The sequence below is a fragment of the Punica granatum genome, chromosome 1, assembly GCF_007655135.1.
Source record: "Punica granatum isolate Tunisia-2019 chromosome 1, ASM765513v2, whole genome shotgun sequence".
NCBI lineage: Eukaryota > Viridiplantae > Streptophyta > Magnoliopsida > Myrtales > Lythraceae > Punica > Punica granatum.
Genome location: NC_045127.1, coordinates 44,009,606 through 44,028,278, shown reverse-complemented (window position 1 = coordinate 44,028,278; position 18,673 = coordinate 44,009,606). Strand labels below are relative to the sequence as shown.

At 40.5% G+C, this 18,673-nt stretch overlaps 2 protein-coding genes across 2 annotated transcripts; both read right to left on the bottom strand.

The window, feature by feature from the left end:
* Positions 1-660: 660 nt before the first annotated feature.
* LOC116193277 (E3 ubiquitin-protein ligase RHA1B-like) lies at positions 661-1,460 on the bottom strand. The gene has a single exon (XM_031522098.1). It carries the CDS (start codon positions 1,349-1,351, stop codon positions 848-850), a length of 504 nt encoding a protein of 167 aa, XP_031377958.1. The 5' UTR covers positions 1,352-1,460; the 3' UTR covers positions 661-847.
* A 7,039-nt stretch (positions 1,461-8,499) lies between these two features.
* On the bottom strand, positions 8,500-10,310 carry LOC116189407 (probable receptor-like protein kinase At5g24010). Its single transcript, XM_031519067.1, has one exon. The coding sequence runs from the start codon at positions 10,196-10,198 to the stop codon at positions 8,795-8,797; it is 1,404 nt and encodes a 467-aa protein (XP_031374927.1). The 5' UTR covers positions 10,199-10,310; the 3' UTR covers positions 8,500-8,794.
* Between the last annotated feature and the right edge of the window lie 8,363 nt (positions 10,311-18,673).

Genomic DNA, 18,673 nt, shown 5'->3' with positions numbered 1-18,673 from the left:
ACGACAAGACACAAGTAATCAGTCCCAAACAATCTTGAACCAGCCAGAAGAACAAATTGATGGAGAATTCACTGACTGAAGGGAAACAAAAAAGAATTTTTTTTTTTTCAAATACAGAGTTAATTAAAAGAGAATAACCATATAAAAGTACATAATAGGCCCCACAGCTTCAATTCATCATAACGGGGACGAGGAGGCCGACAACTGACAAGATCCGAACAAATCGGTGAACTCCATCTCCAGCGGCAGCCAGTTCCCAGCAGACAAAAACTTCATTTCCTTTCTTTTTCTTGTTCTTTTTTCCTTTTAATTTCCAGGAACCAAATAATTGTCTGCTAGTCTTATTATTTGATATATTGTAATTATTTTCTGAGAGTAGCAACTAGAGAATTAATGCAGGCAGGAGATGATGATGATGATGATGATCATGAGGAGCTCCAGCTGATTTCGATATCGAGATTCCTTCATATTCTTTCCATAAACATTCTTTTGCTGATACAACTACCGGTAAACGTAACCAGTTAGGCCGAAATTTATCCGATTACGCCTGTAATTAACACCTCGACGAACTCACACAGGAAGAAGGTGGTGAGATCATTTCCCAAACCATCCTGAAAATCTATCAATCTAGGCTTAGGCTTATACATATGCATATATATGTGTGAGTGTGTGTGTGTATGTATCTGTTTTGTAGGAGATTTGATTTCTGAATTTAAAAAAAAAAAAAAGGATCCAAAATTTTTTCTCTTATTGATCAGTCTGATACTTACACACCCAAGCCTTTCCATCTATACACAACTTCTCATTGCCAAGCCCCTCTCTCTTTCTCCCTCTCTTCCTCCTCATCCTAAACTGAACTGTACTCGCAGTAGAAATCGCCTTCGCCGCTGTTAACGGCGACCCCGGAAGCGGCCCAGAGCCGCTGGTTGAACTCCTCCTCCATCCCGTCGGGCACGAACTGGGTCCTGCACAGCGGGCATGTCATCTGATCGCAGTCCATCCAGAGGTCGAGGCAGTTCCGGTGGAACACGTGCCTGCAGTTCCTGAGCCGCCGTATCTCCTCCCCGGCCTCGAACTCGTAGAGGCACACCGCGCAGCTGCCGGGCGGGTCCGCCCCGTCCTCAAACCGGTCGACGGGGAGGAGCTCCCGGATGAGGAGGGCGGAGACCGGCGGGCAGTCGGGGGACCGGTGGGGAGGATCGAGGAACACAGGATCGGGCTCGAGGAAGTCGGAGAGGCCAAGGAAGTTGAAGAGGGAGGCGATGAGGCCGCGGAGGATTCCGAGGAAGGAGAGCGCGTTGAGGAACAGCTTCGGCAAGAACACTTCGGTGTAGCCCACCGGGAAACCCATTTTCACCAGAAGGATTTCTCTGAGAACGGAATTCGTCTTCTTCGGGCCTTTTTTTTTTTTTTTTTTTTTTCCTTTTTTGGCGGAGAATTTCGGAGAGCAGAGGGAAGGTTCCGTTATTAGGCAGGCGAAGGGAAGCAGGGGATATATAGTGGCGAGCAGAGGGGAGTGATATTTTGACCGGCTGTGACTGAAGGGCCAATCAGAGGGGAGTATTATTCTGAGTGGGTCCCGATGGGGGGAACAGCGACAAAGTTGGTCCTGATTGGTCGATTGTGAGCGACGGTCTTTTGTTGTGTGTATGTGTGTGTGTGTTTTTTTTTAATCTTTCTCGTGGTATGCTGTGTGTATGTCACGTGTACACATACTTCCCCCGAAAAATTAACCAAATGAAAATAAATCTCTCACGTGCGAAATTCGAGTAGCGCTTTCTTCGCTTTACAGTCAGAGCTGAGCTCCGATTAGACCCCGGCCTGTTTCAAGAAGCTTTTTGTGTCGGATCCGGCAAGGTGACCTTGAAGATATGCTTTTGTAATTTTTGAACAAGCTTCAGCTCTTAAACGTTGTCGCCGGCTTGAAACGATCGAATTGTCTCGCGGTACTTGGTTTGACTAGTTAGGATTTCGATGTTTAGAGTTAGGGTTTGGTTAGGTTTGTTCTGCTATATATATTTGGTGGTGCTTTTGTGGTGGATCTTATGTTTGACCCAAGGCATCCTCTTTACTCTATTTTCGGCAACGAGATGAAAATTCATCATGGATTCATGGATTGGGTTGAGGATCTCCTTTTCCAATTCTGATCGAGAATTTTGCAGGAAGGTAGTCGACGGGATTGTTGAATTTAGGAAGACTTGCTATAATTGTAGTGCTTTTACTCGACGTGGTTTTCATGTTTATTTCCTTTTGTAGTTTGCCTAGTGGGTAACCAATCTATCACGCTCTTGTAATTTCTATTTGGGTATTATCCCTTGTATCCGCATTTATGAAGGATCGTCATAGTCAATTGAGCAAAAAAAATAAAATAAAATCGAGTGGTGTAGAGAGCTTTATTCAATCTATCACCAGTTGTTCTTAATTTATTTGTTAAGGCTAATTCTCATTCTTGCATCAATTTTTCTTATCATGAAGTGTTTCAAGTGGATTTTGAATTTCCATCTTGCAAGTTAAGTAGCGTCCCACGCATTATGATAAATTAAATAACAAGGTATAAACCCCCGCATTGCACGAGTACATGAGAAATCAACAACTAACAAAATTTAATTGATGGAAAAAAAACTTTTTACCTAATCAAGAGGCACCTTTTTTCGAAATTGTTTTGAATCTTTATCCATGAATTTATAATTTTTTATTTTTCAAGAAAAATTTAATATTTATTCATGGATCAAGAAGCTTATTTTCACTTTTACAATTAAGAATGATAATGATTTCGTTAAGCATATTAAATTCTCTGAGTAGTTATAAAGACAATAAATTATTATTTGAAATTTTGAATAAAAATTATTGCGTGACGCTTTCTCATATAGCTCTCCAGCTTTTGACGATTTTTTTTTATATTAGACGCATATAGTGTCCTAATTGTAAATATCATGCAAAAGTGAAATCATCTAAAAGAATATGGAAATGCCATATACAAAATTTGGAAGTAATATTTCACATACTAATTCTTCTATTGTCGGAAAACAAATTCTGTTGTTGAAAAACTGCCTAGACTTTGAAAAGACATTGTTATCCGATATGTTCTCTATGTCTTTTCCAATAATGGGGCAAAATCAATAGTGATATATACCAGTTCATGACCCTGGTAAAAATACGTACCGAATATTTAGACTGGCCCGCCATAAATCAAATTCAACAGTAGAAATTTCACATTTGATTTTTTTCACTGCCAAAAATGCACATGACAAGATGAAAAGGAAAAAAGTTCAATTTTTATCTTTCTTTTTTAGTATATACTTTGATATCCGAAAGCGCAACAAACCTAGCTAATCGTTCGAGTCGAACTGAATTATGAATTTTCTTCATTTACAAGATTCGAATACGAGATCTTATTTAGAAAAAATAAACGTCGAATCGTTTGAACTAAGTTATATTGGTATTTTCATTCTTCTTTTTAATTATAGAAAATGCATATGAAGAAAGAAAAGAGAAGCAATTATAAGGCATATACCTGCTTAGCCAAACTTGAAAAAGGGGTACCATCACTGAGTAGAAGAACCCCTAATGAATAGAGTGGGACATGCCCACTTCCAAAACTCCATGATGGGCTGGGAACAAAAGAGAATCGAAAGGGACACAACACGCATCGAGTGTTTTATGCGTATATGTATTCCGAAAATATGCACAACAATAACCTCTGTAGTTCTACGACAAGTAGTCGGCAAGTGAGATCAAGCTATATTTGCTTCGGTAACACTATCGAGATGCAGCTGCTGCTGAAAGTGCATGTTATTTTCTCGCGAAGAATTCGGATCTTGTCTGAAGATACGACGGAGATAGTCAGTATCTCGAGCCCCCGCCCACCGGCAACTCATCCACGGTTGGATTAGAGGGGCCAACTCATTTGAAAATGAAGCCGAGATGTGATTGGTGCGCGGTGCATCATTGATATTGGAATCACAAAATGTGTTAGGATAGGGGAGTGTAAAAAGATTTTCAATGAAAACCTTTGGTTTGTGCCTTGTGAGTCCAAAACAGTCGTGGCCCAATTGCCCCCTCTATGGCTACCCTATGCCCATCTGATGCGTAACATCTGACCTAATGGCCTCTTAATATGGTGGGTCATCCAATAGTCTCTTCGAGTTGGCATCTAACCATACACTTCGACCAATCGACGATGAAGAGATCAACCTTGCGAATAATCCAACTCTAGATAAGACTCGATCCCAAAACTTCATGAAAAGCATGGTAAGAGCTAGGGGGGGGGGGGGGGGGGGGGGGGGGGGGGGGCGGCGATATACGAGCATCTTTTGCCTACATGAACACATAACACGGGTGAAAAAAGAATTCCGAACCAGCAGGAACATCATGTTGATTAAAACTAAGGAAAATTAAAAAGGGAAAGCTTTTACACAATAATCTTCTCAAACAATCATAGGGCATTAAAATCGAATTGGCCGGTTGGGCAGTTGAAGGATGCGACTCCTTCCGTAAAGATGCAATTTTCAAGTCACTTTAAAGTCATGTAGAAGAACACCACTTAAAAGACCACTTCCACGGAATGTTGTTGAATTTGTATGCTTATTATGTGTTCATGTTGAATGTTAAAATTAAATAGAGTGAAACTCGAATTTTTCTTTTTATAGAAAAGTAAAAAAACATAGGATATTATTCCGTGAACGTGAGTAATGATGCATGCTATGGCCAAGTTGGTGGGGCTTGGACGTGGACTTAATTCATTAGTGTGTTGGTGGGGCTGCAGTGACCAAGTTGAGCTAAAGTCTCAGTGAGTTATGGCGAAAGAAACATTCCGTGGCGGTTAAGTTCCCTTAATTGGGACAGCCACAACGGGCTAATAACCCGACCTAGCCTTTAATTCATAAAAAAAAAAATGATGCATGCTTGGATTAGAGGAGGGATCGCAATCTATGTATGTAGTTATATATGTGAAGCAAAGTGGTGGAATAGTAAACTAATCATAGTCAAGATAAGAAATTCTCGTTGAGTATTGAGAAACTTTCAAGGCATTACTAAGTAGTGATGATGAAATGAGAGCTCATTTTCTCCCAACGATAAGTCGGTAGTTAGATTGTCAAATCCCTTATTCTACATAAAACACAAATAAAAACGGCAATCAATCCCTGATTATTAGCCCCAGCTCGTTCACAAACTAAAACTATAGATCCATTTACCCTTTTGTTTTTTTTTTGTTTTGTTTTTTTTAAGCCACAAATTATCCTCAATCAATTGGGTGAAGCTGGTCACCGTTCGAACTTTGGCATAACGCGGACCATGAAGTGCTTGTAATGAATTTCGAAATCATATTCTATAAATAAATAGTTCTTAGTTCGTTGTTGAATCACAGTGTCGTGTGTTCACTTTACTTTGGATGAGGAGATGTGAAAGGTGGGATCCCATGGACCAGCAAAATATGTTTAATCCATGTCTCCTCTCTTCCTCTCCGGTGCAAGCACACCCACAGGCTCAAGCGTACTGAAATAGTAACCTTATCTTCACAGCAAGTGATGTGGGATCTAAATTCCCCAACTTTGACTCTTGATTTGGAGCTTTTGTTGGGGGGCTCTTCGCTGGTTTTCATCGACTCCTCGGTCGCTGTCGGCGACATCTTTTCTTTGTCAACTTGGGCTTTTTGAAGTGAAGTTGGATGTGGATGCAATTCGACTACAGGCCTCCCCAACATGATGCTGTGAGCCAACCACTTGATGCATGAACGTGCCCCTTTGATGTGCTTAAGATTGCAGCTCAACACGTATTCGAATTTTTAGGTCCAAACACGCATTTTAGAAGACTCGAGAATAAAAATTTAGCTTAATTAGATATTAAGTTTCTCATACTGCTATAATATAACTTCTCTTAATTAGATATTATTTTCATCATTAGCTTGAGTCAGTAGTCTTAAGTTTCATATTTCAGATTGTTTCCTTATTCTATTTTAGGAAAGTACTCTGGAGAATATTAGATGTCAGTTTCATATTCTAGAGTCAAGGGAGGTGTCTTCCCTCTATATATATATGCTAGAAGGTGATCTCAGAAATACAAATTGATGAATATTTTGAATGAAATTGCCTAGAGCGTTTCCTCTATTTTCTTATTTGAATAAGTTCCTTGTTTAGTAACGAAAATCCCAATTCTTATTTGTTCATCCTTGAGCGTGGCGAATCAACTCGATTTTTCTTACTCGTGGCGAGTTATCTTATTGAGTGAGTTTAGCCGGTTCTACCCTCCACCCGTCTTTCTTATCCAATTCTGGTTCGTGAGCCCATCATTTGGTATCAGAGCAAAGGTTCTATTCTTGTTGGCCGAGTAAAACATGTGAAGAAGCGAACACACATGTGATTGAGTGGATTTTGCTAAATATGCGAAGATAATGGCTAAAGACAACCTCGAAAGAGTTCCAAGAGGGCTTACTTTCGACCAAGACCTGTTCCTCACATTCCAACGAAAAGAAGATGAGATTTTAGCACGGCTCGAGTGAGTGACCCAGGCCCTCGAGACTTGCGATGGAATAAGAAGACACCTATTGGGTGCAGGAGGATTATCGACCCAAAGAGAATCCCGACTTTCAACGAAAGCATGAATGCTAAGGAATTCTTTTGTTTGGATTTCGGATTTGGACCCATTCTTTGACTACTACGGCATCCTCGATGATGGAAGCCGAGTTGATAGAGTTGTATATCAGTTAAGGGGCAAAGCTTCTACTTGATGAGAGAAATTGGAAAATAATCGTCTTAGAGATGGAAGGAATTTGGTATTTACGTGGAGGCGTATGAAACAACTCTTAAAGGTTAGATTCTTTCATTTGGAATATGAAGAACGCCTCTATGAATCTGAAGACGATTGCATGAAATCTACCTATCCTCTTAAGAATGGAAAAAAAAAATGCTTTTCCTATGACGATTATTGATGTTATGATAGAAGATGAAAAAGCGCAGGTTGAAGACACAAATTCTAAGAGGGACAGCAAAATAGAAGAGAAAGAAGTCGTAGAGCTAGAGAACCAGGCTATGCTAGAGCGAGATACACATGTCTTGATCATGAATGATTTATCTTTTGAGGAGAATATTTTGGAGGTACTAATTTCAAATTCCACGAAGCAAGTCCTGATGGAACCCACTTTAAACTCACCCCAAGTGGAACTTCAAGATGAAACTGCTATTGAATATTTGTCGATGGTGTTTCATCTAATCGAGGCAAAATTTGCCCAAGCATATACGATCCCATCGAGGAAGCAGCAGTTCAAGCAGCGAGTTGGTTGGCGAGAAAGCAAAAAGAAGTCGATCTGTGAAGAATTACAGGAGAGAGTTCGGATATAAAAGTTGGTCATTAAGTGGCAAGCTAAAACAAGCCGAAGCACACACATGAAGACCAGGAGAAAATCGACGAACACTCGAGGACGCGTCTTTTTCTAACCAAGAGGGGATTATATGCTTCAGATTGTAGCTCAACACGTATTCGAATTTTCGGGTCCAAACACACATTCTAGAAACTCCAAAATAAGAATTTAACTTAATTAGATATTAAAGGGGTGTTTGGATTGTAAGTTAACGTTTTTTAATTTTAACTCAACAAACTACACAACAAAAACACATATTTTCCAAGTGAAAAATTTTATCTTTAATTTTAACTCAACACACTACATAACAAAAACACACGTTTCTCAAGTCAAATTTATAATCCCATCTCATTTGTCTTTTTCCACAATCAAAATGAAAATTAAAGTTACTTTAACTCTGAAACCAAACGCACCATAAGTTTCCTATACTGCTAAATATAGCTTCTCTTAATTAGATATTATTTTCATTATTAGTTTGAGTCAGTAGTCTTAAGTTTTATATTTCAGATTGTTTCCTTATTCTATTTTAGGAAAGTAATTTGAAAAATATTAAATGTCAGTTTCCTATTCTAGAGTTAAGAGATGTGTCTTCCCTATATATATATATATATATATATATATGCGATGAGGTGATCTCAGAAATACAAATTGATGAATATTTTGAATGAAATTGCTAGAGCGTTTCCTCTATTTTCTTATTTGAACAAGTTTCTTGTTTAGTGACGAAAATCTCGATTGTTCATCTTTGAGCGTGGCGAATCAACCCGACTTTTCTTACTCGTGACGAGCCATCTCATCGAGTGAATTTAGTTGATTCTACCATTCACCATTCTTTCTTATCCAGTTCTGATTCGTGAGCCCATCACCCTCCCACTGCTGCAAGACGTGAACAACATATATAGAATTATCAGGAGCTCCTGATAGATCAATACAGACAGTTTGTGATTCTATGTGAGATGAATCTTTCACAGGGCGAACAGAGATCTCTTGGCTCACGTTCGGGAAAAATGCAGCCAAGTTCAATCTGGCACTGTCACAGGAAGTCAGAAGAGCCATTAATCAGGACATCTTCAGCTGGTATTCTACGAAAAGAAATCAAATCAAGACCACAACTTCATATGTAGAATGTAGACAGCGAGTCATCTCAGAGATGGAATCTTTCAAATAGTAATGCTTTCAATATCAAAGCTACAAGACGATACAACTGAAATGAAAATATCTTGCACATTATAGCAGAACACGAGTTCCTCAGAACTACTCGCTTCTTCTTTTTCCTCTTTTTTTTTTTTTGGGGGGGGGGGGGGAGGGAAGAACACCTCAATATAAATTACAATTGATATACAGCAGCACAAGCAACATATATACCACTATATTTCCATGAGTGATACACTATAGTAGTAGCAGACTCATGTCTACAAGGCTCTAGAACTATATACTTCACGGAGTCCTGTCAATCTCAGATACATCAGTTGGCAATTTCGTCCAAGATGTGGAGTGGCAAAACCCTGCCATCCTCCGATGTAGGACAAGGGCAATGCTCAGCACTATGCAAATTGCCGCAATGAAAGGAACCAGAAGGCCAATTGTCTCTCTAGGCCAACTCTTCATCAAGAACCCAGCGCACCACTGCCCGTCAAGACTGCCCATCGAGTTGTTCATCTTCATGATCTCCACGCCATTAAGTAAACCATCAATCGCGTGTGAGTAACTGTAGTTCGACGGTCCAATGCTCACACTCACGATGCCTGACCTATCTCCTCGAACCACAAAATCAGCATAGTACGGAGATGCCAACATCCAATTGGCAGCATTAGAGAGATCGAAATCCTTATATGCCAAGAACCTGTTGACATAAACATTGAAGTATATCAACCCGATAGAGATACTGGCGATGTCGCAGAAGTGCAAACGGACTAGGTACTTATGACCATCACTCACTGGAAATTCCCAAGTCATATTAACCTTTGGAACTGATGCATTCGTGCTGCTAATCACTCTGGCAGAATTGTATACATTGTCGGGACCCACTTCACGGCTGGCACCTCCATCTCGGTACTGAATTCTTCCACTAAAAGGCACCTTCTTCGATCCAAAATCAGACTTCAGGTACCCTTCATCAGGAACCCAAGTCCTCCAAAGAGTATCGTTGAAGGGAGTCACTTTGGGGCCGCCGACACTGATCCTATAGACAACTTCAAGTGCCTCACGATTAAGCCCATCGAAATTCACAACATTCCCATTATCGACGAACTGCGCAGTATCCAAGATCAAATCTTTCGGGGCAGAAATCACTTCAATCCCATTAACAAACCCAAACTTCGACTTTTCCGTTGGCACGAACGTAATCACGACCTTATCAGCGTCAACCCAGATTAGATACTCCTTAATCACAGGTTTAACAATCTTTTCACCCCCAAAGTTGTTCAGCAACACATACCCATCAGCCAAAACATGAAATTGAGCATCAACAAGTTCCAAACCCGATGAATTGAACGGGTGAAAATGGAAGCGCAACATGTGGGTCCCCTTATCTCGGATTTCGAACGCATACCTCGCGGGTCTCCTGAAAACCCTAGCGGTGTGGTAGATTTGAGGCGTCCCAAGGGCCGGATTCTGATCACAGAGCGAGATCGCTCGGTGCGGGGCCGAGAAGAGAGGGTTGGGGGAAGCCGAGTCGCCGGAGAACCTGCGGTTGTCAACGGTGGCGTCCACGGAGGAGCCGCAGTTTATGAGGTAGTTGTCGATCGGAGAGAAGGTTGTCGCAGAAGAAGAGGCCGCAGAAACAGCAATCACAGAGAGAATCAAGAGAGAGAGGCGACGGTCCTTGCACGGAAACTCCATTGTCGTCGGAGCAGCTGCGGATGAAGCAGCTCGATGTCGAAGACCGTTTAGTAGTTGAGGTGCCCCGATCGAGCCAAAACGGGTTGACTGAGCCTCTCTAGTCTCTACGCGGTTGTGTTGACAGCTGGAGGCGCGCTTCTGGCCACTTGCGTTATCGGTCGGCTCTAACGTGCGCCGTAACAGCGGATTGGTAATCCACGGAACCTAATGGAAAGCCCATGGACCAGTTGGTGTCAGCCCAGTCCATTCCACTTGTAAAAGCCCGGTGGGCTTACTCAGGCCCAATGTCGGGCTTGAGCAGCTAATTCCGAGGGCGCAAGACAACCGTTCCTCGTAATAAGGCTGCTTTTAGTGCTCAACCTTTAGACTTTTGCTGTTTTAGTCCTTAATCTGTTTTAGTCCTTCTACGTAACTTTTCGTTTCAATAATCAATTTTTTCATATAAATTATTTCTTTTTTTTTTTAAGAAAAAGGGAAGAAAGTAATAGAGGAAATCATACTATGAGAACAAAGAAGAGGAGGGTGCCGATGATGGCTTCGCTGACCGCCACCACCACACCAGCAGAGTGCCATAACCTCGTTGATCATTTGCAATCCCGATTGGTGGCCACCTGAGAAGTCCCCGTCCTTTTTCGCATCTCTCTCCCCCTTGCTCAATACTTTCTATTTGGTGACCCCAATGGGGGTGGTAGTGGCCACTATCGAGACCCCACCACCTCCTGCTTCTTTTCTCTTCCCCTTCTCAATTTTCCTTTTTTTAAGTTTGGAGCGATCAGCCTCGCCAATGTCACTGGCGACATGGACTAGAGTGGTTGTGGCCATCGTTGAGGCCCCACTATCCTGCCTCCTCTCCCAACTCTATAGATTTTATTATTATTATTTGGACCAATGAGGCATCATCGACAACATCACCACGCCAATCAGGTCGCCAACCAGCATTGTGGCAGCTGTGGCCGACAAGGCTGCCGCAATCACTTTCTCTTGTCACAGTTCGATTGTCCTTTTTCGTTTCTTTCAATTTTTAGATTTTTTAAAAGAATTTGTTTTAAAAATTATTTTTTGATGGAAATTTATGTATGAAGGACTAAAATTAAACTATAAAAAAGGTTGAGAAACAGTATAAAAAAGAAAAAGGGATTAGGACAAAATCTAACAAAGCTCTTTAAAGTTGAGATTAAAAACGGATTGTTTCTGTATATATATTTTGGTCCATGACTTATGGTTGACTGAGCCTCTCTAGTCTCTACGCGGTTGTGTTGACAGCTGGAGGCGCGCTTCTAGCCACTTGCGTTATCGGTCGGCTCTAATGTGCGCCGTGACCGCGGATTGGTAATCCACGGAACCTAATGGAAAGCCCATGGACCCGTTGGTGTCAGCCCAGTGCAATCCACTGATAAAAGCCCGGTGGGCTTACTGAGGCCCAATGTCGGGCATGAGCAGCTACTTCTTTCGAGGGCGACAAGACAACCGTTCCTCGTAATAAGACCGCTTTTGGTGCTTAACCTTTAGAATTTTATTTGTTTTAGTCCTAAATCTTTTTTGGCCGGAACTTTTCCTCAGCCTTACATAGGGACAGATTTAGTCCTTCTACTTAACTTTTCGTTTCAATAATCAATTTTTTCATACAAATTATTATTATTATTTTTAAAATTTTTTAAGAAAAAGGGAAGAAAGTAATAGAGGAAATCAGGAATAGAGAAGAGGAGGGTGACAGTGATGGCTTCACCGACTGCCACCACCACATCGGTTGCCAGTAACCTTGTTGATCATCTGAAATCTCGATTGGAGGCCACCTGAGAAGTCCCCGCCCTTTTTCGCACTCTCTTTCCCCCTTGCTCGATACTTTCTATTTGGTGACCCCAATTGGGGTAGTAGTGGCCACTGTCAAGGCCCCACCACCTCCTGCTTCCTTTCTCTTCCCCTTCTCAATTTTACTTTTTTTAAGTTTGGAGTGATCAGCCTCGCCAACGTCACTGGCGACCTGGACTAGAGTGGTTGTGGCCATCGTTGAGGCCCCACTGTCTTGCTTCTTCTCCCAACTCTCTAGATTTTTTTTATTATTATTTGGACCAATGAGGCCTCACTGACAACACCACCACGCCAATCGAGTCGCCAACCAGCATTTGTGGCAGTTGTGGCCGGCAAGGCTGCCGCAATCACTTTCTCCCGTCACAGTTCGAATGCTCTTTTTTGTTTCTTTCAATTTTTAGATTTTTTAAAAGAATTTGTTTTAAAAATTATTTTTTGATGGAAATTTATGGATGAAGGACTAAAAGTAAGCTATCAAAAAAGGTTGAGAAACAGTGTAAAAAAGAAAAAGGGATTAGGACAAAATCGAACAAAGCTCTTTAAAGTTGAGATTAAAAACTGATTGTTTTTATATATATATATATATTTCTACCCAATATTTCGACTAAGGGATAATCATAGAGTACTGAAAAAATAAGAATCTGATATAAAGAAATATCAACATAAATAGATGATCACCATGGAAGATTTATTCAGAAACTTAGCCCATGATGGGCAAGATGGAGTACATATGGATGATTAAAACGAAAGAAAACATTAAAAGAAAAGGGGAAGAGTCTTGAAGAACTCAACCCATGCTTACACTGGAAACTTACACACATAATGGAAGGTTGGGGATTCGGGTTTTACATGCCGGATGTTTACATATGAGAAGAAAGAAGAAGAGAGAAAGAGATTATAGTGGAAGGTGAAGCCCCCCCCCCCCCCCCCCCCCCCCCCGATACTGAAGGAAGGGTCCTTTTATGGACGCTGGAAGGCGCCTTATCGCTGTGCAGCTTTAGACTGTTCACTCACATGCGGGGTACTGTCATGCTCAGTGGAAGAACTGTAGCTACAGGACCTTTTTTGTCGCAAAGTGTACCAGAAAGCTACTTTGTATCGGCCACGCACACCGAAAGGTTTTTTGCCCGTTATTGTACCACTAGGGAGTGGTTGGACGCTTTCGGAATTAGCGCTGAGTGGGGCATAGCTTGTGAGCCGAAAGGTTTTTTGTCCGGTTATGATCCACTTGATGAAGCAGTGGTCGGACTCTCTCGGGTGTTGAGGCTAGCAATTAATCTGAAGATAAATTACTACCAACGTCTTCTCTGTGGGAACCTGAAGCAAACGAGGCAGTGGTGTTCAGATCTTTGAGTTCCAGGAGAACTCGGCTTAGCCGTCCTATGTAGTCCTCGTCATTTTTTGTTGCTGAGAGGAAGGAGGAAGCACGGGCTTTGACCTGGAGAAAACTTTGATGGTTCACTTGTGCTTTGTCTAAGACTAAAGCATATTTTCGGAACCAATCGAGAACAAACTGATGGTCAAGATGATTTACTTTCAACTTAACCCACCATTTACACTTGAAATTTCTAGTCAGTGTCTGCAGGCCTGTCTGTTAATCAGGCTTGTATCCAAAAGTCCAGTTATTAACCCATGATAATCCAAAGATTTGGTAGAATTGGAGAAGCATGGGGAATATGGTTTGGTTCCCCTGGGGTTTGAATCGAGAAGCAAAAGTAGTTTATGCTTCATGAATTATGAGGGGTAGTATATCTGGAATTGGACCTTAAAGTGACCACCAATGGGCAAACCAGTAGGGGAATATGGCTGGTGTTTTGGAATGAAAGAAGATAAGCCAAGTGTGTCAAACTCATGGTTTTGGTACAAAAATGCATTGTACCAGGCTTGTTGATAATCCCAGTAGGAATATATGGAATTATGTGGGAGATTAGACGAAAATCTGGCTTGGAATTTTCAGATTTGGTATGGGTTTCCCTCATTCCATTCTTTTGGGTGGATGACTCTCTGGATTTTGGCAGTAGAGTGAGATATGGTGTTTGATGAACCAGGGACAAGGTGGTGTTTGAACTCAACTGAACTTATTTCACTCATAATTTTCTCATAGTATTCCGGGTTTTTGAAATATCCATGGGCCGGAAACACCAATTTTCAGGAAACAATTTTGATACTGCGAAGAAGGGGTTTTCATGGTAAAAACCTTCTTCCATTATCAAAACAATTTGGAATAATGATTTTGGAAACCAAGATGCTGTTTTTGAAGAGCTGGTTTCCTTATCGGAAAATGGTTTGAGACTTTTTTCTGCTCTTTGAACAATTTGTCCAGAGCTCTCTCCCTTGCTAGCCTCAAGCTTAGGAGGAGATATTCCAGATAACACTTGTGCTAACTCCGATTTATCTTTTAATCCTGTAATCCATTGCTGGATGACGGCATTATTATCTGGTGTTTGAGGAGATGCACTCTGTGAAATGAGAGTTTGTTTCTCCTTCTTAGGTTTATGAATTTTACTTGGTAGGGTTTGTATGCAGCCCTGCTTATCGATTTCCTGTTGGAGGGTCCGTCGATAGGTTTTAATCTGGCTATCAACAGTGATTTGTCCAAAGGAAGGTTGGCTAGTAGCCACCTGTTTTGAGGAATGATCGTCTTTTATGATTGACTGACTGAGAGTCAGCTGTTTTGAGGCCGATGCCTCTTTTTTGGAGGATCGAGTCCTCATGCTCATGGTGGTACATGCAGGAATTCTTTTGTTAGGAAATCCGGGAGACTATTAGCCTCTCCTTTTATGAATTCGATGTCAAAATCAAAGATACTCAAGATTGCTTGCCATCTGGCAAAAATCTGTTTTGATGCAATGTTTTGAACATCTTTTTGTAAAACTTCCTTTGTAAATTTGCAATCAATCCGAAGTAAAAACCTTTGGTTTAAAAGGTCAGATTGAAATTTCGAAATGCATAAAACCACAGAAAGAATTTCTTTTTTAATGGTGGAGTAATTCTTTTGTGTTTGGTTCCAATGCTTTGAGGTGAATTGGACAATTCGCTCTTTGCCATTTTTGGATTGTTTCAAGATTCCTCCGTATCCTTCGTCAGAGGCGTCTGTTTTAACAATCTTTTTTGCAATTGGGTCTGCCAGGTGTAAACAAGGCAGTGATTTGATTTGAAGCTTGATTTGCTTCACAATTTTGGTTTGTTCATCCGTCCACGGTGGAGGAGAATTTTTTAACCTGTTATGGAGGGGTTCACAGAGTCTACTTAGGCCAGGGAAAAAGTCTACGACATAGTTAAGACTTCCTAAGAACCTTTATAGCTGTTTTTTTATCATGGATCTGGTCAGAGAATTTATCAGCAAACTGGATGGATATGTTAATAGGGATTATGGTGCCCCTGCTGATGTTATGCCCTAAAAATTGAATTTTTGTTTGGAAAAGGCAGACTTTTGTCGGGGACACAGTCAGGTCATTTTTTGATGTGATTCTCATGAAATGGTTCACATGTTTAAAATGAGAATCAATGGTTTTGGAAAATTATTTGGACATTATCGATGTACACAAGGATGAAATCTGAGTATGCACCAAAAATGTCATTCATGATTTTCTGAAATTCAGATGGGGCGTTTTTTAGCCCAAAAGGCATTACATTCCATTCGAAATGTCCGAAAGGAACTGTGAATGCAGTTTTGTATTTGTCCTTTTCGGTGATTTGAATTTGCCAAAAACCTGACTTCATGTCGAATTTTGAAAATATCTTTGAATCATGAAGTTTTTGGAGCAAATTGTTTTTGTTAGGTATTGGGTACCTAATCCACCTTAAGGCTTGGTTCAATGGTTTGTAATTGATTACTAACCCGGGGACTCCTCTTTCAAGTTCAGCGTTTTTGTTCATGTAGAAGGCTGAACAACTCCAGGGAGACTTACTAGGTCTAATCAATTTTTTGTTCAAGAGTTCCTGTATTTCCAGTTTACAGTGTTTTTCCAACTCTCGATTTATCTGAATGGGTCTGGCTTTTGTTGGGATATTTTTTTCATCGAAGTCCTTTTCATAAGGTAGATCAATGACATGTTGCTTCCTACCCTAGAAAGCATTTGGAGTTTCTCCACAAATTGATTTCTGAGTCAGATTGTTGAGATTATCGATTTTTTGTTTCAAATATGGTTTTTGGAGCAGATTTTCAACTTTTTGATGTGAAATTTCATCTTTTACCCATTCAATTTTCCTTTCGGCTGCCTGTATCATGTCTAGATTCCTAGTTACAGGTTTTGTGATGGAAGGGAATATGGTTTTGCTTCCTAAATACACCGTTTTTATGCCTGAATTGGTGAAAAGGAAGGGTTTGATGAGCTGGATGAATGGTGTTCCTAGTATGACTTCATGTTTTAAGTCTTTTATGACCAGGAATCCAGTTTTATATGATGAAGCTTCATTTTTGACTTCTGCTTCTGTAACTTTGTATGTGATTTGCAGTTTATCATTACTTGCAGATCGTAATGATTCCTGAGTTTTTTCACAATATTTTAAAGGAATTAATCCCTCCCTCACACAATTTGCGTCTGCACCTGTATCCAACAAGGTAGTTACTTCCATCTGAAAGTCGTGTACACTTATTGTCGGTTTTAGGAGGTATTTTTGAAATGTGAATTCCTGGTTTTTACACTCAGGTTTAGGTTCAGCAACTTCGACAGTGTGAACCAGCTTTTCATTATTTTTCAGAGTTTTGACTTCTTTTTGTAACTCATTGAGTTTTTGGCGAAGTTTTGACTCAACTTGTTTCTTTCTTTTTCCCGATTTTGATGCTCTACAGCGCGGGTATTTCTGATTATCATATTGAGCGACCTAAGGTTTTTAGTTTGCTTAGGTTCCCTAGGCTCAATATATTTAGGATGAGGTTTTGAGGAAACTATGGTTTTGTTAAAAGGTAGTTTCCAGGTTATGGTTTTTTCAGTGAATTTTATGGTTTTTTTCTTCCATGAAGACCTGGCTAAACCAGTCCTAGAAAATGATATTTTTCTTATTATTCTCCATAAATTTTATCCACTGATCTTGCATTATTGTCTTGATGTATTTTTCTGAAAAGACATTATGCAACCAATTCCTCCTATTTTCATTTTCTTTGGAGCAGAAATCATTCCTAAGGCTGACTGATGCTAATGTGAAAGGTTTCATTATCACATAGATCTCAGGGTTAGGATTGATCATGGTGTTATTGGTTATGGATGAAAATGTTGGTGACGGGGGCGAAGACTCAGTTTCTTCTGTGTTTTGGACAGAGTATACTGGCCTAGGAATATCGACGACACTACTTAATCCTCTAAGGTTAGCAGACCTAGGAGGGTTTTCAGTAGCTGTTTGAAAAGTATTTGCTGATGGAGCAACACTAAATGATCTCCTTCTTGGCTCAGGACTCCTAAAAGAATTTACTATCGAAGGGTTAGAGGTTGACTGTATGTCGACTGATCTCCTATGGGGAAAGCTTATGGAAACTCTCCCATCTTGGAACTGGCTCACTCGACTGGGTTCCTCATTTTGAATTTTTTCAGGGGCAACTGCGTCTTCTAAGACCCATTCATCAGGAAGAGTTACCTCATTCCACCTAATTGGTCTCGGGACTACAGTGTTTGACCTGGCAATGTCTGTTTGGAAAATGAGGGTTTCTCCTTTGGGACTATATTTGAAGGGTTTGGTTGCGAATGCTGAGACCATCATTTTGTAATGGACTCTGTACACAAGAGCTAAAGGGATGGAGCCTAAAGCAATTTTGTAATTGTGCATTTTGACTTGCAAGGTTAAGCCATGAGTTATGTTTTGGTCTTTGAGGGACATGGTGAAATATGGGAAGCAGTTAAAGTGGACTGGTCCGTCACACAGACTAGTCTCAACTGTTCCAATGATGGATTCATGGTAATTCAAAAGCCTAGCATCTCTAAGCACTAAGAGTACTGAGGTATCTAAGCCTTCTCTGGTTAGGGGTTTTATGCCAACTTGTACTAGCCCTATATGGATGAAGTTATATTTTCCCTCATGTTTTCTCAAAGACTCTTAGTTCAAGAGTTTTATGGTTTGTGAGGAAATTTTCAAAGGAATGTCTCTTTCCTCTGTGGTAATGGTATAATCGGTTTTTGAAAATATATGTTGGAATTTTGAGTTTTTAAAAATTTGTTTTGAAGCGATTCTCGGGATTTCCCAATCATCGATAGATTTATCAAAACATTCCAAATTGACCTCTTCTCTGTTAAGAACATAATCATTATCGAAAGATGTTTCAGAAGGACATGTACTCGATGAACTTGCTTTAAACCAATCCATATTTTGAAAACAATAAATCTTCCAATTTCACAAATATTTATCAAGATATTCAAACAATATATTAGTTCCATACCTTTCAGTACACTAATCTATACCTAGAAGAAGTTTCTAGAGATCATAGACCAATAGCTAAGTGGTTCCGAGATGCTATCCTGGACTTACTCTCTCACCCCAGTATCTCTCAAGATCAAGATCTAGACATACCTGGAAGCTGGAAGAGGCCTCACACTGTGTTTTCCTTTCGATTTTAGTACGTACCTTACCCAACTGCTGTACCAGGATTTAACAATAGTAGTACACAGGCAAACTCAATACGACTCTCACAAGGATCTAAATCCTACCCCAACTGCTATCCCTAGAGCGAACGGT